Source organism: Ovis canadensis, chromosome 24 (assembly GCF_042477335.2).
Source record: "Ovis canadensis isolate MfBH-ARS-UI-01 breed Bighorn chromosome 24, ARS-UI_OviCan_v2, whole genome shotgun sequence".
In the NCBI taxonomy this organism is placed as follows: domain Eukaryota; kingdom Metazoa; phylum Chordata; class Mammalia; order Artiodactyla; family Bovidae; genus Ovis; species Ovis canadensis.
This window is the reverse complement of record NC_091268.1, coordinates 22,825,817-22,848,790: the sequence shown is the minus strand read 5'-3', so window position 1 is coordinate 22,848,790 and position 22,974 is coordinate 22,825,817. Positions and strand designations below refer to the sequence as shown.

Sequence of the window (22,974 nt, the reverse complement as noted above, 5' to 3'; positions counted from 1 at the left end):
TTTTTTAAAGACTTTTTATTTTGATGTGGACCACTTTTGAAGTTTTTATTGAGTTTGTTACAATATCGCTTCTGTTTTATGTTTTGGTGTTTCTGGCCCCTAGGCCTGTGGGGTCTCAGATCGCAGACCAAGGATCGAACCTGAACCCCCTGCACGGGAAGGTGATGTCATAACCGCTGGAACGCCAGGGAAGCCCCTCACCTATTGTTTTGATTAATCCACAACCTTCTTGTGAGAAGATACTGTCCCCATTTCACAGATGAGGGTCAGAGAGGTTAAGCAAGTTTCCTGAGGTCACGTAGCTAGTGAGTTTGCAAGGCCAGAACTTGAGTCCAGAAAACTTGTGCTTTTCTTACTATATCTCAATTGTGACTTTTTGTAGAGGAAAATAACCAAATGCCAACACAACACTTAATGAAGACATGTAGTGCCATAAACCACAAGAAAAAAGAACAAGATTTGAATGACCAAGAAAGCCTTTTCCAGGACCCCTTCTATCCAGCTGTGTGAGCAGATGTCCGTTTATTGAGCACTCACGGTGAACATACTGGACATTATTCTGAGTTATTTCCATGGATTACCTCACGTAATCCTCACAACCCCATCGGAGGTAAATGTTATTATGAGTCTTATGTTAATGGAGACACTATGCTCAGAAAGGTCAATTAATTTGCCCAGAATCACACAGATGGAAAGTGGTAAAGCTGGCAGTCTGTCCACTGGACCTCTCCTTTCCCAGATGCTGTGAGCATCATGGGTGTATAGTCCATCTCATCTAGTGTGGATTTTTGAAATGAAACATTCGCAGCAAAACAACTCACTTCTCCCAAAGGCAAATTACTATCAAAAGGAGGAAGAAGTTTGAATCAACACTGAATGATCCAACATTTTCATTCATGAATAAAATAGCACACCCAGAGGGCAGGGGCGTGCCCTGACAGGCAAGACCAGGCAGGGTGGGTGAATTCAACCCAATCCTCTGGGTCTGATAATGATGCTCACTACCCTCCATGACTGTGCAATCCAGAGAGTCAGTTTTTAACTCCAAACTGTAAAAGCTGCCATCCGATGTTTTTAATGTCCTCTAGATCTTCTTCTGAGAGCAATAAATAAATGCCATTTTCTCGAACAGCAAGGGTTCTCTATGTGAGCCTAGCCAAAATCAAGATTAAGTTCAACTGGAGTTATTTGCTCTGCTTTCGTTTAAAACAAAACACCTGGGACTCCTCTGCTGGTCTGGTGGTTAAGAATCTGCCTTCCAATGTGGGGAATGCAGGTTCAATCCCTGGTCAGGGGAACTAAGATCCCACAAGCCGTGGGGCAACTAAGCCTGTGCTAGGTAGGTAGTCATGAGCTGCAGCTAAGACCTGATGAATCTTCCGTGCTAATGACTCTCCCTTCTACTTGGAACACAACAGACCTGCATCATTGGAGTTTATTTGTTATATAATTAGGGGTAAGCATTAATATGCTTATCTTCTAATGAAATAAAACAAACCCTCAAAACCCACTAATAACTTCTCAAGGCTATCAAGGTTTTAAAAAAAAAAGAGGAAAAATGGAGAAAACTCATAGACCAGAGGAGACAATGAAACTGGATTGGACCCTGGAGCAGAAGGAGGCCCCGAGAAAAAGTTGCCGAAATTCACACCCAAGTCTAGAGTTTGGTTCAGATCAAAGTACTAAGGTCAGTTCCTCAGCAATGACAAATACATCCTGGTGATGTAAGATGATAAGACTGGGGAAAACTGGGTGAATAGCATGTGGGATCTCTTTGTCTTTGCAATTTCTCTGCACATCTAAAATATTTAAAAATAAAGCCTGTGGGAGAGGAGAGAACACTCCTGCTTTTTATCACACTCAAGATAGAAACGCCTGCCGCATTCAACAAGGAGACCAAGGACTCCACTGACAATTTGTCTTCAGAAGGCAGACGGGACACACAATAAGAAGGGGACATCGTGGTGGCAAGCATGGAGCTCTGAGAACTGGGGGCAACGTGGAGGGGCAGGCATCCGAAGCAGGCTACCACAAGCTTCCTCCTCCCAGAGCTGCTGGGAGGCAAGCTGCATGCATGCTCGGTCGCCAAGTCATGCCTGACTCTCTGCAACGCCATGGACTGCAGCCCGCCAGGCTCCGTGGGATTGCCCGGGCAAGAATACTGGAGTGGGTTGCCGTTTCCTTCTCCAGGGGAATCTTTCCCATCCAGGGATCAAACCCACGTCTCCTGCATCGGCAGGCAGGTTCTTTACCACAGAGCCCCCAGAGAGCCCAGGAGGCACATTGAGGGGGTGGATAATAATCCAGTGTTTGGAGCTGGACTGACGTAAGAAAAACTTAAAGTGGTCCATTTTCAAGGACAACTAGCCTAGAGGGACAGCTTGCTGATGTAACAGCCGTTAGGATATTTGCGCAGGAAAATCCAGACAAAGTCGGAGTAATAAATCCAGGTGACTTTCTCAGGAAGATTGTTAACCCCGTAGTACACAACCAATGAGGGACTTGGGTGCCGAGAGGATAAAAACCCCACTGTAACTTGCCCCCCAGACGCCTGATCTTGCAACATCATTAAAGCCTTTCTTCTCGCTGTACCTGGTGTCTCCAAGTCCATTCCTTGGGTTTGGGTCGGTGGGCTCTATTTCCCACATCTGACTTGCATTCAAGGGGCTGCGTGACTTGGCTTCTCTGAGCCTCAGTTTTCTCATCTGTAAACTGGGATTCAGCCTTTCCTTCCGTGTGGGACCTATGGAGGGAGGTCTCCTGAGATCATACAGGCAGGGTGCTCATTGGGCTATGCTGCCTGAACTCAGTGAGGCAGAGAAAAACGGAAGCATCTGAGACGGACTGCATATAACAGCAGAGACATTACTGTACTGACAAAGGTCTGTTAGTCAAGGCTATGGTTTTTCCAGTAGTCAGGTATGCATGTGAGAGTTGGACCATAAAGAAAGGTGAGCACCGAAGAACTGATGCTTTTGAACTGTGGTGTTGGAGAAGGCTCTTGAGAGTCCCTTGGACTACAAGGAGATGAAACCAGTCAGTCCTAAAGGAAATCAGTCCTGAATACTCATTGGAAGGACTGATGCTGAAATTCCAATACTTTGGCCACCAAATGCAAGAACTGATTCACTGGAAAAGACCCTCATGCTGGGAAAGACTGAAGGTAGGTGGAGAAGGGGACAACAGAAGATGAGATGGTTGGATGGCATCACCGACTCTATGAGTCTGAGTAAAGTCCCGGAGTTGGTGATGGACAGGGAAGCCTGGTGTGCTGCAGTCCATGGGGTTGTAAAGAGTTGGAGACGACTGAGCGACTGAACTGAACTGAGAGGGGCTGCGGTGACTGCATGAGCTGCTGGCCATTTGGGTGCAGGGTGAGTGGAGGTAAGGGAGAGGGAGGGGCAGGGTGGCCATTCCTTGGATAGGGCCCACTCTCTAGTGTCCTTGAAGCTCTTAGGTGAATTACAAGGGTTTTTGTAGTTTCCTTGTTTCTTGGCAGCAAACCTAGCTCTGTATTTCCCCCAACGGTCCCCGTGGGGATGGTTTGGCCCCTTCTGGCAAGCAGAGCGGCTCCAGGGCAAATCAGCTCCCTGCCCATGGCTGAGCTGTCCTCCCGGGCACAGGAGCACATGCTGGAGGTGGGAGGGGAGGCCAAGGGGACAGTTTCTTGGGGGTGGGTGGGACAGCAGTTCCCTTTGTCCCCAAGCACTCTTCTGGACCCCTAAGTCTCTGGGCTGGATTGCATCTTCCATTAGGACCAGTCCTTGCCAAGATCCCCCAGGGCTTACCCGGCACCAACAGGCGGTAGTTGTGCTGGAAGCTGCAGACCAGCCGCTGGGTGAGCAACATGGAGGCCATGGTCCCCTCCACTGGGAACAGAGACCCCTGTCACACGCTCTGACCCTGAAAGAAACCAGAAACTCAGAGTCAGGCCAACAGAGGCCACGCCCTTGATGGCCAAGCATCCCACTCCCCACCATTTCCCCACATGGTAGAGAAGGTTCTGCTAATATCAGAGCCTTTGCTTTCATGCAGAAGGTACACTCTATTTTTTATGATTCAAAAAAATTATAATTTTTTTTTTAGCTTTGCTGGGTCTTCCCTGCTGTGCAACTAAAGGGCTTTCTCTAGTGGAGGCCATCGGGGCTATTCTCCAGTTGCGGTGGGCAGGCTTCTCACTGCAGTGGCTTCCCTTGTCGAGGAGCGCAGGCTTGAGGAGCTGTGGCACTTGGACCTAGTTGCTCCCTGGCACGTGGGATCTTCCCAGACAGGGATTGAACCAGTATCCCCTGTATTGGCAGGCAGATTCTTAACCACTGGACCATCAGGGAAGTCCTACACTTTATTTAAAAAAATTTTTTTGACTGCCTGGTTTGCGCAAGCTTAGTTCCCCAACCAGGGATTGAACCCAGGCCATGGCAGTGAACACACAGAATTCTAACCATTGGATTGCCAGGGAGGTCTCCAGAGTATATACACTTTAAATCAAAGCCTGTTCACCTTGTGTTGTTTTTTTTTTTTTAAATATTTTCTTAGTTTATTTTGCTGCACTGAGTCTTAGTTGCAGCACGCGGGTGAACTCTTAGCTGTGACATGTGGGATCTAGTTCCCCGACCAGGGATCGAACCTGAGGCCCCTGCATTGGGAGCTGGAGTCTCAGCCATTGGAAGGGAAGTTCCCCATGTTGTGTTTTTCTTGACCTTGTATCTAGGTAGGATTATTACACCCACATTCCAGATGGAAAAACAAAGAGAGAGGACAGAGTTGGCTGGAGGACCCTCTGTGGGCAAGCTGGTGAGAGGGCCTCGTCCACCTGGATAAGCAAAGCAGCCTGCGTCCTACATGATGGAAAAACTCGGATGGAGGAAACTCTAGAGCAGGTGTCCTGGTGACCGCTCAGTGGGGGAGGCCAGGAGGCCCCCCGCCCTGTCCACTCCCAGAATGTTGGTGGCTGGGTCGCTGGGAACCCTGCAGATCCAGAACAGTCGCCGGGGCCCATTTTGAGGGGTGGACTTCTCCAGCACAACCAACCATCCCGAGTGTGTTCTGGACCAAGAGGGTTCCAGGATGTGGAATTTTCAGGTTTTGCTTTTTTTTTTTTAAATATAATTTTTATTCACAAAATGGCAATCACATGAATATGGGATGCCTTCATTTATCTTATTATGTTTCTGATTCTCACTGTATATGGATTAATTCATTCATTTTTATTGGACTATAGTCATCTTACAATGCTGCATTGGTTTCTGCTGTGGTGTGGCATGTATGTGATTAGTCGTGTCTGACTCTTTGTGACCCCGTGGACTGTAGCCCACCAGGCTCCCCTGTGCATGGGATTTTCTAGGCAAGAATACTGGAGAGGGTAGCCATTCCCTTCTCCAGGGGATCTTCCCAACCCAGGGATTGAACCTGGGTCTCCTGCACGTCAGATGGATTCTTTACCGTATAAGCCACCAGAATCCTCCAGGATGGAAGTGACTGCTTTTTTTTTTTTTTTCAGTGTTGTAACAGAAGGCTTTTATGAAAAAAATATATCTTGCATGTGGACAAAGATTAGAAGGGAACACATAGACACACAGTGGAAACCACTATTATCTGGAAGCTTAGAATAGGAGTGATTTTGAAATTTTCCATCTTTTGCTGAAATGTTATTATTTCCCTTTGCCACCAAAAAAAAAAAAAAAGTCAAAAGAGATAGGGTGGGAAATATTAGCAACTCTAGGTGTGGGAAAGAAATGAGACCAGAGGACCCCCAGGGCAGTGCTTCTCAAACTAATTGATCATATCCCTCTCTAAAAACATTGATGCGTTTAATTAATGTGTGAGCTTGCTCAGTCACATCCGACTCTTTGCGACTCCCATGGACTGTAGCCTGCGAGGCTCTTCTGTCCATGGGATTCTCCAGGCAAGAATAGTGGAGTGGGGTGCCATTTCCTCCTCCAAGAAGTGACTGTTTTGAAGGGTATTTGATCCCCCTCAATTTGCTCAACCATCCAGGGAGTAGGGTACCTCCCCATTTCTGATATGAGGAGATAGAAGTTCAGAGAGGTCATGGTATTTGGCCTGATGATAGGATTGCTTGGGGCTGCCTAACCCCAAACCCTTGCTCTTGACAACATGGATTAATTCAGTGACTAGCAAAACACCTAACTATAGAAGCAAGGGGCTTGATGAATACAAATGTTCCTGTTAAGAGAGGAAATCTTGCTGCCTTTCACCTGAGAAAATATTGAGGAAAGCATGGTCTTGGAAAGTGTGACCATAAATTAACTGAGAAACCAGACTCTTTCTGTGATAACTCTATGGGTTTTTTGGTCTATTCCAGAACAGGCAACTCAACGCAACCCTGTTAATTTAGCAGCCTGGTAACTAGGTAGTGCTAGTTGTGACGGCCTGCCTGCCAATGCAGGAGACGCAGGAGACTAAGGGTCAGTCCTTGAGTTGGCAAGATTCCCTGGAGAAGGGAATGGCAACCCACTCCGGTATTCTTGCCTGGGAAATCCCATGGAGCCCGGCGGGCTGCAGTCCATGGGGTTGCAGAGAGTCAGACACAACTGAGTGACTAAGCGCAACAACACAACTAGGCAGAAAGAGCGATTGCTCTCTCTCTTTGAAGACTATTCGTCTCAAATGGGAGCACTAAGGACTCCACACTATTCAATTTCCATTAGATATGTGTTTGAAAATGCGAGAATCTCGGAGAACGTGAATATTAACATTTGAAAGCTCTGCAAAAGTGAAAGTCACACCCGTACACTTTCAATTACAAAATGTCACATTGGGAAACATATCTCGGTGACATTTCAGTGGCCCGCAGTTGAAACTGACCTTATAACGAAACCTGATCTCTATCAGAGGTTACTTCTCAGCACAATATATTTCCAACAATCAGAAGAGCTGATGTCATTCATTCACTTTCTCTGGCCCCCTAATCCAATCAACAAAATTAATCAGGTACCTGTTTCACGAAAGGCACTGCATTATCTAGACACAGGAGAAAGCGAAGATGAATAAAATGCTGCTCTCTTTCTAAAGCTCATAATTTAGTGTCAGAGGAATGAGGGGGAGAAAACAGGAGAATTTAATGTAGTAACTGCTTTACCCATCATGTCAATAAATCCTTAAAATAACCTGGCAGGGTATGTAGATAAAGAAATGCCCAGTTCACTGTCAACAGCTAATTCTGCATAAGACAGAATGGAATCTTTACCTTTGTTGGTATAAACAAGCTGCCAGGGGAACAGAGGAATTAATTCTAAGTGTATGTGTGTGGCGGTGCTGCCCCTTGAAAAGCGGCAAGGTTCCAGAAGCCATAGAAAGAAAGGAGAGGTAATGAATGAAGAAATGAATGCTAAGTTGCTTCAGTCGTGTCCAGCTCTTTGCAACTCTATGAACCATATTGTGCCAGGCTCCTCTGTCCATGGGATTCTTCAGGCAAGAATACTGGAGTGGGTTGCCACGCCCTCCTCCAGGGGATCTTCTTGACCCAGGGGTTGAACCCACATCGCTTATGTCTCCTGCATTGGCAGGTGAGTTCTTTACCACTAGGGCCACCTGCGAAGCTGAGCTAATGCTCAAAGGCATGAAAGGATGTGGAATGTCCATGGACTCAAGCATGATATCTCAGAGCGGTGAAATGGAAGATGCACAGAATTAGGTCACGGGACTTCCCCAGTGGTCCAGTGGCTAAGACTCCATGCTCACAATGCACGGGGCCCAGGTTCTATCCCTGGTCAGGGAACTAGCCCCGGAAGCGGCAACAATAACATCCCACATGCTTCAATAGAGATTAAAGATTCCGCATGCTACAACAGACCCAGCGCAGCCAAGTAAACAAATATTAAAAAAAAAAAATCTTCTAATTGCCAGATGGAACCCACTAGAGACCCTCCGAAGGAAGGAAGGTGCCAGTTGCTCTTGTCTTATCCAGAAGGAACCTCTTCAGCCAAGTCCCAGAGGGCAAGGAGGGAATAGGTACTCAGGATGTTAATGAGATGCTGGGGTCATTGATGAGTTGGGGGGAGGGACTTGCTAGGATGAGCTGAGTGGAGAACATCAAGTGGGGTGGGAGCTGACGGCCAGGAAGAAGCCAGGGACCAGCTCCTAAACCCCCAGCCTTAGAGTGGGTGGTTTGAGAATTATGGGTCCCTCAAAATGTTACACACAGAATTACCATATGGTCCAGCAATTCCACTTCTAAATATACACCCAAAAGAACTGAAAATAGCAACTTGAAGAAAAACATGAACACACATGTTCACAGTAGCACCATTCACAATCACCAAAAGGTGGAAACAACCCAGCGGGCACCGATGGATGAGCAGATGAGCACCATGTGGTCTGTCTATGCCATGGATTATTATTCACCATGAAAAGGAAAGAAAGAGGCGCTGATACAGCATGCGTGAACCTTAAAGACATCGTAAGTGCAGGAATCCAGACATAAAGGGTCTCCTATTGTAAGATTCTGTTTATGTCTGAAACTTCGAGGATATGTAAATCCAGGGATGTCCCTGGTGGTCCAGTAGTTAAGAACCTGCCTGTCGATGCCGGGGACACGAGTTCGGTCCCCGGTCCGGGAAGATCCTACAGAACAACTGAGGAGCAACTAAGCCCTTGAGCCACAACTATTGAACCCATGCTCCACAACAAGAGAAGTCGCTGAAATGAGAAGCCTCCACCCAGCAACTAGGGAGTAGTCCCCACACTCCGTGACTAGAGAAAAAGCTGGTGCAAAGCAATGAAGACCCTGCTCAGCTAAAAACAAAAATAATAATAAAAAAATAAAATTAGTGAAATTCATGTTAAAAGGGCAATTTAATAATAGTACTCCCCTCCCCTAACTCTGAAGTCACTGAGTCTCTGCCTGTCCACCACAGCCCTTGTTTGGCTCTGGAATCGAAGACACACCCCACTTCCGGCCTCCGTTTCCTTGTGTGAAAACGCGGGTGTAGGATCATGTCGTTTCTAAGGCCTCTTCTGACCCTGAGAAGCATCTGGGGCGCAGTTTATGGAGAATTCCTTGCAGCGCTGCTCCTGGCCCCCACTCCTGTCCCAGCAGTGGCACTAGCCTCCCCTCCACCGGGCCCCGCCCCCCCGCCCCGTCTGCAATCTGCTGCACATCTGGAAAAGGGATGGGGTGGCCCGAGGAATCCAGGGCTGGAGGGGGAGCTTTCTGAGCACCAGCCCACCCTGAGGCTTGGGGTCAAGGCAGGGCTGGAGAAATCCTGACTCTGAATGGAAAACAGGCTGCTTGCCAGGCACCCCTGGCCCCTGAAATCCTTGTCTTTTTGGCCCCACCATGTGGCATGTGGGATCTCAGCTCCCTGACCAGGGATTGAACCCACGCCCTGTAAAGTGGAAACACAGAGTCTCAACCTCTGGGCCGCCAGGGAAGTCCCCACTTAATGTACTTCTTGAGATCAACTTGCTTTTTAAACTTTCCTATTTAAAATTACTTTCCTATAGCTGGTGGTGGAGAAGACTCTTGAGAGTCCCTTGGACTGCAAGGAGATCAAACATTCAATCCTAAAGGAAATCAACCATGAATATTCATTGGGAGGACTGATGCTGAAGCTCCAATACTTTGGCCATCTGATGCCAAGAGCCGACTCATTGCAAAAGACCCTGATGCTGGGAAAGATAAAGGGCAGGAGAAGGGGGTGACAGAGGATGGGATGGTTGGATGTATCACTGACTCAATAGACATGAGTCTGAGCCAACTCCGGGAGATAATGAAGGACCGGGAAGCCTGGCAAGCTGCAGTCCATGGGGTCACACAGAGTCGGACAGAACTGAACGACTGATCAACAACAGCCCCTACTAATCACTGCCCAGCATCCTTCCCTCAAACTTTCATTTGCTGCAAATAAAAGTGATCAGGGAAAGAACGTAATAAAATCAAGGCAGGTTGTGAAATTAAAAGCTGGATGCGGTTGACTGCCCAAGGTTTCCAGCCTCTGCTGGGCCCCATCTTCTGCAGAGGGTCCCATCTTCTTGCTAAGATGGAGACGAGCAGCTCTCAGACAGGTGTTAAAAGCAGGCTAGCATCAGACAGGAACTTTTCTCCTTGCCATGATGAGAACCAAAAGAGAAATTTCAATCAATCAATAAACTAAAGAGAATAGGAACCATCAGAGCACACGGTAGGTGGGGGGTGACCTTTGTTTCAGACACGTGGAGCCCCTGCAAAGAATCTGTTTCTCAGTGTGCGGTTTCAGTCAAAACAAGTTGAAACCCTGGTCTCACCAGATACAGGAGTCCTTGGGTTTCCACCCACCGCTCCCTATCCCGGTTCCTTTAATTAAAATGCTAATTAGTTCCCTCTGCTGCCTCTTATCTTCCTGGTGCATTTGGAGGGTGGGCTGGGCAGAAGCAATGTTTAAATCAATAGGGCGAGAGGAATTCAGGTGAAAGGGCAGAAAAAAAAAAGCTTCTGATTTTTTTCTATGAATAAAAAGTCATAGAGAATAAACAGACAGACACAGATGCTGGGAAAGATTGAGGGCAGGAGGAGAAGCTGGTGGGGAGGGGGACAGAGGATGAGTTGTGTGGATGGCATCATTGAGTCAACGGACATGAGTTTGAGCCAACTCTGGGAGACAGTGAAGGACAGGGAAGACAGGCATGCTGCATGGGGCTGCAAAGAGTTCGACTTAGCAACTGAACGACAACAATCAATCACAGTGTTGCTTGCCGCTTATGGCTCACCTATTGTGTGCATTGTACCTTCTGTGTGACATCTTGTGTCTGCCTCTGGTGACAGGCTCAGAGGTGAATGACCCCCCACGGTCTTGGGGCTCAAAAGCCAGTGATTCTTACCCTTGCTGCTGGTGAGAATCAGGGGAGCCCTCCATCTATGACACCCCCTCCCTCCGGGGACACCCATGAGTGTGACCTGGGATTGGCAACGCTCCCGAGGCAGTGTTACAACCACCTTCCTAAGGGGTAGACGGTGGGCCCTGCACTTGACCCAGGTCTGCACTGTCCCCAGGTCCTTGGAAATGGCTTTGAAAGTTAAACATTCCAAAGATGAAAAAGAAGAGAAAAAAATGAAGACCAAGGTGGCCCTTTGGGGAGCTGGAGTGCCTGATGTGAAACCAGCCTCTTTCGCCTGCTGTGTGACCTTGAGCATCTTAAGTAACCTCTCTGGGTTTCAGCTTCCTCCTCTGTAAAATGGGGACAACCGCAATTGCACCTGACTCATGGCCTAGCTGTGGGTGAACAGTTATCCCCAGCCCCAGTGCCGCGCTGCAAACCATCATTGAATACATGCTAAACGCTCCAAAACCATCCGATGAAGACGGACTCATCTCTACCATTCGCATGTGTCACTGGCTGGAGATGGAACCTCTGGACTTCTCTGAGGCCCCCCCCAGATACTCTCTCTCATTCTTCTATCTGCTCTTGGAACGGAGACAGAAACGCTGGCAGAGGCTGGGGACATTCCTTTCCCTGTCTGCAGCCCCAACTGTCGGCTTTTCTGCAGACTCAGTGGGACACAATGACGGGCTCAAGCTAAGTGGGCCTCCATTGTCAAGGCCAGGGGTCGCCATGGCAACCAATAAAGCCAGAGGCCTGGCCTTTGCAGATGGCTAACAGGGCCCCATTCAAGGGCCTGTGATGATGGCCTTGGGACAGAAGGTTTTATCTCGGACCTGGCTTCCCTCCTCTAGGCCCCCTCCCCATCCCAGCTTTCTCTGCAAAACAGACCCCGGCCCTTCCTCCCTGCTTTCATGAATTCATGATTTCCTATAACCTGCTGATGGAACACCATACAATCATCACTGACTTGTATAAGGGGAGAGGAATACTGTTAGAAACGGGCAAGTATTGACTCCTAAGACAGACCGAGGGTGCAGTTGAGAAAGTAACGTCAGCCAGAAACTGGGCTCAAATGTGCCACCTAGTAGCTCGATGACTGGGCAAGTTGCTCAGTTCAGTAATTCCTTAGAGGTCCGCACTCTCCCTGCCAAGGGCCCAGGTAAGGGCCCAGATTCAATCCCTTGTTGGGGAACTAAGATTCCACAAGCTGTATGGCATGGCCGAAAAAAAAAAAAGGTTGCTCAGCTCACCAGGGCCTCAGTTTCCTCATCTGTGAAATGGGAAGAATTAGACCTACCCACACAGTCACGAGGCACAGAATTTGGCCAACTGAAGCCTGCACACAGGATGTAGAAGAGACTGCTCCTCGCAAGCCACGTTCTCAGTTTCCAAAGAAACCTCCACCTTGTACGGAAGGCATTTCTTCTACAGTCTAACGTCCTGGGAGGGACCATTTGCACGTGCAAATCTGTGGCCCTGCTCGAGCCTGAAGATCTAGCTTCCACGAGACAGAAGCTTGTCTGCCTCAAACTCTCCATCCTTAGGTTTCTGTCTCCCAGTTCACCTGCCCACACTGCCCCAGCCCCCTAGGCTCTATCGGGAAGAATGTGTGTGTGCGTGCTCAGTCACAAAGTCCTGTCCGGCTCTTTGCGACCACATGGACTGTAGCCCATCAGGCTCCTCTGTCCATGGAATTTTCCGGGTAAGCATACTGGAGTGGGTTGCCATGCCCTCCTCCAGGGGATCTTCCCGATCCAGGGATTGAACCTGTGTCTCCTGCACTGGCAGGCGGATTCTTCACCATGGAGCCTCCTGGGAAGCCCCGTCAGGAAGAATAAGGTAAACTTAAATCTCTCATGCAGGCAGCATGGACGTGGCGTCTCTAGAATACAGGAGAAAAGAACAGACACGGCTTCGAATCCAAGCCCGGAATGGGAGAGGCAGAGGCTTCGTTCTGGAGGCAGGACATAAGTGGAAAGACACGTCCTGGAAGTGCTGGGTGAGTTCCGGATTTCTGACCCCACAAGGGAGCAGGAGTGAGAGAACAGAATCTGGGTTGGGAAAGATGCTGTGCCAACGCTGAACAAGCTGACCTGGGCCAGCGGACTGGAGTCTGTTTGCTCAGTTTCATGAATGTTTACCAGGTGTCGATCCAGTGAACACAGGCTCTGCTCTGACCTGGGGACCCAGCGTTCCTGCGAGAGGTGGAGGAGTTGGAGGGGGGGGAACAGGAAAAACCAGCAGATAAGGCCCGCGTGATGAGAAGAGACACGTTTCCTGTTCAGAGAAACCAGATCGTTTTAAGGACTCCAGGAACTGCTGAGGGTGCAAATACCACAGCGTGTTACAAACGAGCCATTTATTTTCTCCCCAGTCTGCACCGAGGGGAACTTGGAAACACTCTTTTGGTGATAGGAGTTACCACCTACGCCTGACAGTATTCCTACAATCCCCTGGAAATGCCTTAGCTTCAGAAATTCAAAGGATCTGATGGAGGGTCTGCTATGATTCAGCAAACAAATGCCTGCTGTGCCAAACGTGACCCACACCATCTCATCTACTCCCCAAATGCAAATTCTACTCTTCCCATTTTTCAGGCGAGGGGACAGGCTCAGAGAGGTTCAAACAGTTGCACAAGGACACACAGCCAGAGATCGTGGAGCTGGGTTGGAACCAGGGCCCTCTGGGCTTGAAGACCAAGATCGGGGAATATTACCAGATTGGTGGTTGTGGTCCTTACCCAGAAACCTCATCAATCAACGGAGACCAACAAACAGTTCCTTTACAGGGACAAAAATACCTAACAGCTGTCACTGTTTGCAGTCTTCCTGAAGATCTTCATCTTGTTTGTGCATTTTTTTTTTTTGGCTGCAGCATGAGGACACTTAGTTCCCTGACCAGGGATTGAACCCACACCCCTGGCATTGGAAGCATGGAGTCTTAACCACTGGACTGCCAGGGAAGTCCCAAGAAAGTCTTCATCTTTTGGCCTCACACTCATTTCCAACCTCAGCCCACACTTGGCACTTTCCCTACATCCCAGTTCTTATCCCACCTTCCCTTTCAGGGTGCAGAGGTCTGAATTCCATGAGGCACTCTATCCTACCCTAAGGCACGTAAGGTCCTTGGTGTGCATGAAGCAACATCTCTGTGACTCTACAGCACTCAGGACCGCTCCAGGTAACAGAGAGTGCTGCCTGCACATTTCAAACATCAGTGTATGAGGGATTTCCCTGGTGCTCCAGTGGTTAAGACTTCACGCTGCCAATGCAGGGGGCGTGGGTTCAGTCCTTGGTCTGGAGACTTAAGATCCCGCATGCCATGTGGAATGGCCAAAAGATAAAATTAAAAAAAAAATCAATATATGACCAAGTTTGCCTACCTTTCCTTGCTTCCTAATTCTTCTAGCCTATGCTTTTAAAATTTTGGTGCAGGAGAGACAGTGAAGAGGAGGGGAGATCCAAGGACAGAGTCATGAAAAAGCCCCTGATGCATCGTCTTCTGAACCAATCGAGCTGTTGACTGGCACAATGGCCGTCAATCACGTGACCCTGGCCAAAACCTGGGGCCTTCTGGATGACACATGTGTGTTGATTTCCAAGATCCTCATGCCAGTCTTATCCACCTCCCCCCATCCCCCTTGCAGTCTGGCAGCATCTGAGACATCAAATGTAGCCTGTCTGTTTAGGGAGGCTTCCCAAGGTACCAGAGGGCAGGTGGCTGAAGCTCTTGACCCTACAGCTTGCAATGCCTTGTTTAGCTTTTTTATTGAAAGGAGTGGGGCCCCGAGGACACAATAGAGCGCCAAAGAAAGGGCTGGGACCTGAACCTGAGGAGGAAGGCTGGTCCCAGCTGCTGGTGATGATCAGTGTGCAAAGCAGAGTGTCAAGGAAGTGTAAAACATCAATTGCCTCTCCTGTCTTTTGTCCACATAGAGCCAGATATTCAGAGTAAATAAAACTGGGATGGGGACTTGCTTGCTGGTCCGGTGGTTAAGACTGTGGGCGTCCACTGCAGGGGGCCTAGGCTCTATCCTGGCTGGGGAACTAAGATTCCGGATGCTGCATGCGTGCGCGCTCAGTCGCTCAGTCGTGTCTGACTCTGCGACCCCATGGACTGTAGCCCACCAGGCTCCTCTGTCCATGGGATTCTCTAAGCAAAAAGACTGGAGTGGGTTGCCATGCCCTCCTCTAGGGGACCTTCCTGACGCAGGGATTGAACCTGAGTCTCCTACAACTCCTGCATTGCAGGTGGATTCTTTACTGCTGAGCCACTGAGGTAGCCTTGTATACCTCGTGGCACAGCTCCCCCACCTCCCCCCGCTGCCAACAACAACAACAACAACAAAACCTGGGATGGAATTTATCCTGGTCGGCACGCTCCCTGGAGGAGAAACCCACCCAGGGGTCCAAACCCCCCTTGGTTTCTGTCATCAGCAGTCATTCTCTGCCTTACTTCTGCCTTACCTCCCGCTGAGAAAAATGCCTCCATTTTATGCGTTTAGACAATTTTAGGAAAACAGGCTTGCTAAGTAAAAAAAGCACATCTCTAAAATGATACTCCTTGCTTCTGTTCAGTCACTCGGTCGTGTCCCACTCTTTTGCCATCCCATGGATAGCCCGCCAGGCTCCTCTGTCCATGGGATTCTCTTTTAAGCAAGAATATTGGAGTGGGTGCCATTTCCTCTTCCTCCAGGGGATCTTCTCAACCCAGGGATCGAACCCAAGTCTCTTGCATCTTCTGAATTGGCAGGCGGGTTCTTTACCACTGAACCACCAGGGAAGGATACTCCTTGAGACAGGTACAAAATCCCCAGCCATCCTCCAGGCAAAAAGGTACGGGTTGTAGGAAGGAATTAAAAGCTTTATATTGAAATCATCTTAGTTTACATGGGGGCCCCAACATTCCCTGGCTCCCTGCTACCCCCAGGATAAAGCCCAGCTGCTTATCTGGGTACCCCCCACCCCCACCCCCCCACCGCCTGCAACCTGTATGTCCTGCCCCTCCCCCTGTCCCCTGGGCGCTGACTCACCTACACCCTGCTCTTTGCTTCCTCCAGGTCACCTCTCACGAGATCCTGTCTGCTGGATTGTCCTCTCTGCCCCCTCCTCCTGTGGGTATTCCCTGAATCTTGGGTGCTTTTTCAGAGTGGCCATTTCTGGCCACCAACTCCAAGAAGCCTTCCTGGTACTCAGTTCAGGGTTATACACCACTCATCTGTATTTCTCCAGTAATCATTCTTTTTTTTCTTTTGGCTGCACCTTGAGGGATGTGGAATTTTGTTTCTCAGCTGGTGATGGAACCCATGCCCCCTGCTTCCCACTGGAGCGCCAGGGAAATCTCAGCAATCATTCTTTTCTTTTTTTTTAATAAAAAAGTTCAGGGGAATTCCCTGGAGGTCTAGTGGTTAGGACTCTGAGCTTCCACTGGAGGGGACCTAAGTTCGATCCCTGATCGGGAACAAAGATTCTGCAATCTGAACAGTGGCCCCCCACCCCGTGCAAAAAAAAAAAGCAAACACCCAAGACGAACTCAGCTCTACCTATCACCTTGTTCCAACTGTCAGTATCTGTCATGATTAGATTAGCCACAGATTTACACACATATTCTTACGCATGTTCACCTGTACTGTGACAATCTGTTCACAATCCCTGTCTCTGCCTTTAGCCTGTGAAATGCATGTATTCACTCATTCATTCATTCACAGGTCTGCCATCAGGCTCTGCTATTTCCTGACCGCCTGTCACCTAAACACACAATAGTAAATCCCGACGACCTAGGCGGAGGTGGTGGGACCAGACAGCAGAGTCCTGGCCCTCTGTTCCGGCCGAAGAGACAGACAATAAATAAATAAACAAAGAAGATAATTTCCCATTGTGATGAGAGTCATTGGCATCCCTTGACAGAGAGTGGCCTGTTCATTCAGCCCATCACCTCCAGCACCGAGCAGCACCTCACACGCGGGATGTTCCGAGCACAGGGTCCTGCCGAGGCAGCCTGGGTTCTGTGATCACCATGGTGACAGTCCTTTCCTTTCCCACCTCTCGAAAGGGGGAGGTGGAGGGGGACCAGGGTGACCGAGGACCACCCCAGCTGCTCAGGACTGAGACACGACCCCCGCCCCCCGGCCCCCACAGTCCACTCCTAGGATGACTTTTCAGGTATGCAAGCATCCGGTTCACAAAACCAAAAGGCCACGAGGGATGAACACTCCCGGTCGAGATTCTTTCTTGATCACCCTGAGGAGCTGCCCCTAAAACGTCAAGCGGTGAGAGTGACACCCAACAGACGAAACACAGGCGCCTGCTTCCAGCCTTGGGGACGGACTTTGAAGGCTCCGGGGAGCTCATGGGCTTACGAGCTCTGACTAAACTGGTGTGTATTTCCCTGGAGGTTTTCACAGCATACCTGAGAAACTGGTTCGCAGGTGAGTTGTGGAGGGCAGCTCTGCTGGGGAGAGGTGGGGTAAGACGGTCTCTCACCACACCCCCCAACCCCAGCCTGATATCTCTGTAGAGACTGCCAGGGTCTAGAAAGCAAGCCAGGCCTGGGTGTGGAAGAGAAAGACCCCTCTAGGATTATCCATTACTGGCTGAGGCAAGGACGCCAGGTTTACAAGAGTAATAGGAAGAGCAACAACAATATTTAGAGATCACTTGTGTGTGTGTGTGTGTGTGTGTGTGTGTGTGTGTTGCTCAGTCGTGTCTGACTCTTTGTGACCCCATGGACAGTAACCGGCCAGGCTCTTCTGTCCATGGGACTCTCCAGGCACGAATACTGGAGTGGGTTGCTATTCTATTCTCCAGGGGATCTTCTCAACCCAGGGATCAAACCCAGGTCTCCTGCACTGCAGGCAGATTCTTTACCATCTGAGCCACTCAAGTGGGTTGCCATTTCCTTCTCCAATGCATGAAAGTGAAAAGTGAAAGTGAAGTCGCTCAGTCGTGTCCAACCCTCAGCGACCCCATGGACTGCAGCCTTCCAGGCTCCTCCATCCATGGGATTTTCCAGGCAAGACTACTGGAGTGGGGTGCCATCGCCTTCTCCGTTACATATACTAGGGCTTTTAATTTTTAGAATGGCTCTCTGTAGCAGTTACAGTTATCATACTCTCTTACCAAAAAAGAAATGGGAGCACAGAGAGGTTAAGTGACTTGCCCCAAAACACAGAACCACTAAGTAGATGAGCCAGGCTACAAGCCCAGGCTGGCTCTTGATCCAGTGCTCTTAACCTCTACACCAGAGTGAAGATGTGAACTCACTCAGATTCAGACTGGAAGTGGGCAAGACTTCCTTTCGTAATTTCCCCAGAAGGGAGGCGGTAGAGCAGTGGCACTGTGCGGATTTGGGCTGGGGCCGGAATCTGGCTTTGTCTCTGTTTTCTCAACTGGAAAATGGGTATGACCGAACTCCCCCAACCTGGGGCTTCTCTGAGCATTACGTAAGGCCGTCCAACTACATGAGTGTAGTGATGAGTGGTTCCCAGGGGTTCTCAGGCCGTCCACGGACTGAGCTAGGCAGAATGTCCAGCACGTGGTGGGGCTTCAAACCGTCTCAAACCTGCAGAAAAGTTGCAAGTTGCTCACCAACCAACTATAATCGCAGAATCACCAGCCGTTAGCACTGAGCCACATATGCACCTATCCCATCTATCAATCAATGTACTGATTCTCTCTCTTCTGAATTCTTTGAGAGGTACTTGCAGACTCTGTGATATTTCATCCCTGAATCCTCCAGCCTGTACATTCTGAAAACGAGACCTTGTCTCCTAGAACTTCAGTACAAATGATCTGAGACACGACATATGCCACCTTCAGGAAATTCACCATTGACTTAATTTGTTGCTGTTTAGTCGCTAAGTTGTGTCTAACTCTTTCACAACCCCATGGACTGCAGCCCGCCAGGCTCCTCTGTCCATGGGATTTCCCAGACAAGAATTCTGGAGCAGGTTGTCATTTTCTTCTCCAGGGGACCTTCCCAATCCAGGGGTAGAACCTGTGTCTCCTGAACTGGCAGGTGGATTCTTTACATAATAGTATCAAATATTTTCTGTATTCAAATTTCCCCATTTGTCCCCAAAACACGTCTGGTGGCTCTTTCTGTTTTTCAGACTCCCCCTGGGAACCACTCATCACTACACTCATGTGCAAGGCTCTTTCATCTCTCTCTCTCTCATTTTTTTCTTTCTTTTCATCTCTTTTTAACCTGGGACCATTTCTCAGCCATTTTGCCTTTCATGCCACTGATATTTTAAGAGTCCAGGCGGGTCACTTTGAATGTGTTCATATTTTTCTGACTCCTTGTAAAGTTAACTGTAGCTCATGGGTAAATGCAGAAAGCAGTCTACAGGGTACCTGCTGCCAGAGATGCAGGGGACTTGGGGGCCTGCAGAGGAAGACGTAGGGCATCCGGTCTACCTGGGTCTAAGAGGTTCCCAGAAGCAGTAACGGAGGATGTTTAAAGGTGATTAGAACTTTGGCAGGTGGGCCAGGGTGGCAGGGCCTCTGCAGACAGAGGCTGCAGCGTAGGAGAATGAGGGCAGCGACTTAGAATCACAAATAGCAGCGAGGTCTCGAGGGCGAGGTGCTGAATAAGCAGGGTCCATGCCTACGTGAACTGGAACCTTCCTGAGGCTGGTCCTTGTCTTTGGATCTGTTCTTTCCTTCAAAATGCCAAGGGCACTGCCCAGCCCACCAGCAGCGTTCACCGCAGATACCAGCCGCCAAGCCTCCCAAACATTTAGGAATAGAGAAGCACAAAGAATTCCCTTCCAGGGAGTGACGTGGCCTCCTGCCCTCACGCACCAACTGCTCGATCTTAAACGGCAAGTTGCCAGGGTTTCCACATCTTGCCCTGGAAATCAAATCTCCCTTTCTCAACCTGCTTGCCTCTTGAGGCCTGGGCTGCTTCAGTCAAAAAATACAAAAGGAACTTCTAATCGACCACAGAAATAAACACTGTGAGCATGTTCCAGCCAAAGTTTCCTACATCTCCTTGTCACAAGCCCCCATATGTCAAGCAAATCCCTCCTGTCTTGTGGAGGAAGAAAGCGAAATGTACCCTGAAGGGACCCCCTGAGCCTTCGAGTTTCAAAGAGGAAGTTGTGCGTGTGTGTACGTGTATGTATGTGTATGTGTGCCTATGTGCTGTTTTAGCCCTTATGACAAAAGACAAGGATCTCTTTGGGGGCTTGAGCAAAAATGCCCTTTCAAGGTGACCCTCACTTCATTTTCTAGGGCCAGAGGGCAGATGCATTCAGAAGTGGTTCTGCCAACCTACTGATGCAAATTCAATTCCTTACTTAGCATTTTAACATCCATCTTTGTTTATCTTGTTATCATTTGAAAGGAGCTCATACATCAAAAAAAAAATCAACTAAACTTCAATAAAAAATTAAAATAGGAGGGCTCATCCTGCCATGTTCTCTTGGCAAAATATCCTTAAAAAATCTGTCATGCAGGTTTGTGTGTCCTTCACATAGAAAGTCACCCACAGGGACACTTGCACATGTGCCGCGGGGTACACACTTACACACCCGCTAGCACAAATAACAGTGACACACCTCCATATGTCAGCAGATACGTGCAATACGTGCAAATACATGCGCACACACACACACACACACACACGTCTGCACTCACAGTGCCCGGTCGTCAGGGTCCTGCAGCAAGCCCAGCTCTTGCCTGCTTACAGTGTCTCCTCTATGCCATCCTGCAGAGTTTCAGGGACGCGGCCAGCTGGTTCGTCCTAAGAGGCGCCGCCGGGTACCAGTTCCCCCCTTGGGAGGATGCTCTAGACTCCCAGGCTGTCCCCAGAACATTGGCTCAGATACTGGAGGGGGAACAGGGCTCCTCCGAAGCAAAGCAGCTTTGGAAAAGGATGCACTCAGCTGGCTCCTAGCAAGTGCTTAGAGGAGAGAGATGGGGAGAAGGTGAGGAGGAGGGAAGGGAGAGAGAGCGTGAGGTGGAAAGATGGATTCAGAGAGACAGAGAGAAAGATTTCCGGACAGAAGCAGAAAGGAAAAGAGCCACAGGAACCACCTGCTCTGGGACTTTCTGAAATAGGCTGTTTTTGTCCCCTTGACCCCTTCCAGGAGCCTCTCTCTTGATTTTTCTCTAGCCAGCTCAGGAATTCCTGAGCCTACAAAGCACAGACCCAAGGCTGCGGAAGACTAAATGGCTTCCCCTGGACGGTGGTGGCAGAACAAGCCTGTGTCACAGCCCTGAGGGGCTCTGAGGGGTGCCAGGTCATCTCCAAGACCTCCGGGGCCAGGGGGAGGGGCGGCTGCCCTGGTCCTTACAGTCCATCTGACCCCCCTCTGTGGGAGGGGGTCTGAGGGATTACTCTAGCCTCCCCATTACAGCCCAAGCTGGGGTCAGTGCCTGTCCACAGCGGGGCCCAGAAGAGGGCGTGGCAATGGTCACAGGATGGGGAGGTTGAGTGGGGGGAGCCCAGAGCTTTCCATCACATGCTGCTCATCAGTTGCCATGACGACGGCAAGGAGGTGGGGTCGCCCAGACCGGAGGATGCAAGAGAGACGGGTTGGTTCTAAATCACCGTGACAGCGCTTCAGTTGAGCTATTACGCCGTTGCCGTGGCAACCAATGCGATCAAATCGCAGAGGAAATCTATAATTATTACAAGCCAGATACCGGTGAACTTGGGGCGGTAATCAGCACGTTGGGGCAATTCAACCTGAACTTTGGGGGTGGCGTGGGGGACAATAACCCCCGCCCCCAGCCCCCAATTCTGGGAAGAATAAGGCCAGAGGAGTCTCAGCAAGGCAGATCTGTTGATGACACAGAAAGGAAACCTGGAAGGATCTTTTGGCGAAATGAGGAATAAACACTCGGTGAAACGACACAAAAATGTCAACATTTGACCACTGGAAAACATTTTCCCTGAATTTATTATGGAAATTCCCAACATACAGCAAAGATGAATTTGACACTGAATACCTGTCCACCCACAGCCTAGCTTCTGCTGTTAACGTTTTTACCATAATCACTTCATCACAGCATCTACCCCTCTCTCCATCCATTAACCCTTCTGATTTGTTGATGCATTTCAAAGTAAATTGCAGACATCAGTACCCTTCCCCCTCAAGTGCTTCAGCCTGCAAAAAATTAAATATTTGATCATTTTTAACAACCAAAACAGCAATTCCACCTGATTCAATCTAAATAGAATAAAACCTAGATTTCTGTCTGTCATCTAGGTGTCCATCCATCCATCCACCTATCTATCTTTTCTTCCATCCATCCACCCACCCAGTCTCCCACTCATCCTTCTATTCATCCATCCATCCACTCATTTATCCATCCATCCTGCCACCCATCATCCATCTATTCACCCATCTATCCATTCATCCATCCATCCATCCAGTCTCTCACTCATCCATTCATCCATCCACCCACTCAGTCTCCCACTCATCCATCCATCCATCCATCCATCCATCCATCTATTCACCCATCTGTCTAAACATCTATTCACCCATCTATCTATTCTTCCATCCGTCCACCCACCCAGTCTCCCACTCATTCATCCATCCATCTAGTCACCCATCTATCTTTTTTTTTTAAAGGTTTCAAAGTTTTATTGAGAAATAACTGACATATATCACTGTTTAAGGTATACAGCATGATGGTTTGATTTACATATACCATAAACTAATCACCTAGTAAGTTTAGTTATCATCTATCATCTCACATAGATACAATAAAAATTTTCCTTAGGATGAGAACTCTTGGGGTCTGCTATCTGAACAACTTTCCTGTATATTACACAGCAGTGTAAACTATCGTCATCCTTATACATTTCATCCCTAGTATTTATTTCTCTTATAACTGGAAGTTCATAACTTTCAGCTGCCTTCTTTCAATTTTCCCTTCCTGTAGCCCATACCTCTGGCAACCACAAGTCTGACCTTTTTTCCTATGAGTTTTGTGGGTATTTTTGTTTTAGATTCCACATATAAGTGAGATCATACAGTATTTATGATTCTCTGTTTGACTTATTCACTTAGCAACATGCTTTCGAGGTCCATCTAGGAGAAAACTATTTGTATAATACATAATCAACAAGTTTCACAGGAAAAGGAAATAGAAAGACAATGTTCAGATTTAGATATATATGAGCCTCAACTCAAAA

The 22,974-nt window shown here is 48.7% G+C and overlaps 1 protein-coding gene across 1 annotated transcript in view; it reads right to left on the bottom strand.

Moving 5' to 3' along the window:
- ABAT (4-aminobutyrate aminotransferase) overlaps positions 1-22,974 on the bottom strand; it is an 85,611-nt gene that overhangs the window by 36,023 nt on the left and 26,614 nt on the right. The window contains exon 2 of the mRNA XM_069569902.1: positions 3,789-3,903. Within this exon, the coding sequence (XP_069426003.1) occupies positions 3,789-3,858 (70 nt within the window). The 5' untranslated portion in view covers positions 3,859-3,903. The remainder of the gene's footprint in view (positions 1-3,788; positions 3,904-22,974) is intronic.